Raw genomic sequence first — 2,419 nt, 5'->3', positions numbered from 1 at the left:
ATCGCGGCCTCCGTAGCAATCGTCTCAAAAGAACTCATGTTTGAAAACAAATATTAAACTCTAATCTCAAGTTATTACCAGTCTGGACAGGACTGGGAGAAGGAATATAAATGTGTTTCAAAGATGGGTCAGAAATAGTTTTCATGGACAAAATATCGGAGGCAAAAACATTCGTTTAAAAACTAATTTCGGGATTTAATAATCTGGCTGTTCGTGTTAGCAATAACTAGCCTGCACGTTTGTAGTGCACCAGAGGAAAGCTTAGGTACACATACTTATAAGTAAAAATTATATCTCACCAATAAATGGAAAGTTGTATAAAAACTATAAAATAATAAAGTTGTTGAATTACTGAACTCACCATGATGCTAGAAGCTAATTTCAGCGATCGGCTCGGCACTACTCACGTGTAGAGAGAGGAAAACGCGTAAACAAGAACGCATTTCATTGGCTGAACAACGGAGCCAATGAAAATGTCCGGTACTGATTCTTGAGCCTTTCAAAATAAAAGACCGACTGCATGCTGCAGCGAAGTGTACTTGAAAAAATCACGAAAAATAAAATAAAATAAAAGTTCAAGCAAGCATATTAAATCAAATTAAACAATTATAAAATTTAATATATATTATATTCAAAGTAAAGGGGAATTAGAGTGAAGAAAAAAGTTCTGAAATTTTTACTTGATGCGATATAACATAATCTGCCCATCAGCATAAATTTAGATAAGAGGGCCTCTGTGGGTTCACATTTCCTGTAGTTTGGTTGTCTTAAAAAAAAAAAGTTGTGTTTCATTTCACGTGCATTTTGCAATCAGTCAGTGCTTCAAATATGCTTTCCTTAATTATAATGTTGCTGTTTTTTGTAGGTGAGTATCTACTTCATTATGAAGGAAATCTGAATTTTTCGAAGACAAAAACTTTCAAATTAATGTATAACTGTTCTACTTTTCTGAGCAAAGGTGGCTGAAACTGGTCTTAGATACTTACTTATTAGCTCTATTTGTCATAGTCTTGTGTTATTGACGAGTTTTCTGTGTTAAAACAACAAATCTAAGTGTATTCTGGAGGCTAATTTTTAACTTGCTTTTTTGTTTATTATTTTTTATCATTATTATTGTACTGGGTGTAGGTGAGAGTGAAGCAGTACTGTGGCAGAGGCTGTCTTGTCCTTATGAGCCAGAATACAGGGTCCTGCAGAGGGTCTGGTGCCGAAAGACCTCAGCTCTGTGCTGTACGGGCCTCACTTTTAGCCACAGTGCTCAGTTGGTGGATGGAGGCAAGCTGCAAGTGACTCAGGACACCCAGTCCTTCAGCATGGAAGTGCTGAAGCCAGACCACAGAGGAGTTTACTGGTGCGGTGTGCTGGGCAGAAATAACACCCTTATCAGACTGGCTGAAGGCAATTTTCACAGCTGTAAGTACAGGAGATTTAACATTTTATGGCTTTTTCATTTTACATCTTTTAATATAAGGCTACCCTATGCACAAAAAAATTCAGATTAACTCCTAACCTGATCACATTTCATACAGTACATTACTCACTTATTACTTAGCTGTTTTAGCGAAATATGAAAGACTTTAGTGTCAAAACCTAACAGAACAACAATGTTAACACATGCMTACTCTGGAGCAATTAAAGTTTACATTATAAAAATAAACCATTAAAATTGGTGTTACCAGTTTTCTAATTCTTTTGCTAATGAGCCTCAAATAAAATAAGCTGTCGGACTAATTTACTGTATCCATAACTCTTACATTGTTGACTTTGAATATAATATAAATTAAATTTTATGGGAGATTGTGATGAAATAAACATTCAACACAGTCTGCTGGCTTCTTTAGATTTATTGTTTTTCATGCACAGTACCCTGAGACATTTGTTGTGACTTGGCACTAATAAATTGAATTGAATAAGCAATCTTTATGTCAAATCAAAAGTCACCAACATTTAAAGACTTTATTTTCCCAAATCCTGCAGCTTTAGGAGCTTTTATCTGGAGTTTTGCACGCTGGATTCTGTTGCCTGTGCTGCCCACGGTGACCATTTTCATCAAAACGTACTCAGCAAGTAAGTCATACACCATTTGATTTCCATCTTTTATGCTTTACATCCTGTGGTAGAAATAATACTTTATGTTTAAGCAGGTGATTCATGACATCCTTTAATGACCTAGRTTTYCMTRACATGCTGTTCATCTGCAGACAGAATGATTAAAGTCAGAACAAGATTTGCTAACAACAATAATCATTCTGAGATATCACTTGTGTTCATCTTTGTGTTTTCCATTGACCTTGTATCAAATCTTGCTAAGATGAAAGAATGCTGTTTGTTAACATATATATGAGGCCTCTCGGTACACAGGGTGCAACAGAGTTAGACAGTGAGCAGTGTGGAGAGACTGACAGAGAGGCACAGAGAC

General features: G+C 35.9%; 1 protein-coding gene across 1 annotated transcript in view; it reads right to left on the bottom strand.

Annotated features, from left to right (window-relative positions):
- Nucleotides 1-519, bottom strand: part of imp4 (IMP U3 small nucleolar ribonucleoprotein 4) — a gene marked incomplete in the record, with an annotated part of 24,107 nt that extends 23,588 nt beyond the window's left edge. The window contains 1 exon segment of the mRNA XM_014030444.1: nucleotides 362-519. Coding sequence (XP_013885898.1) covers nucleotides 362-364 — 3 coding nt within the window.
- Between the last annotated feature and the right edge of the window lie 1,900 nt (nucleotides 520-2,419).

The sequence above is a fragment of the Austrofundulus limnaeus genome, unplaced genomic scaffold, assembly GCF_001266775.1.
Source record: "Austrofundulus limnaeus strain Quisiro unplaced genomic scaffold, Austrofundulus_limnaeus-1.0 Scaffold1061, whole genome shotgun sequence".
NCBI lineage: Eukaryota > Metazoa > Chordata > Actinopteri > Cyprinodontiformes > Rivulidae > Austrofundulus > Austrofundulus limnaeus.
The sequence above is the reverse complement of the archived record's forward strand: the minus strand, read 5'-3'. Positions and strand labels throughout refer to the sequence as shown.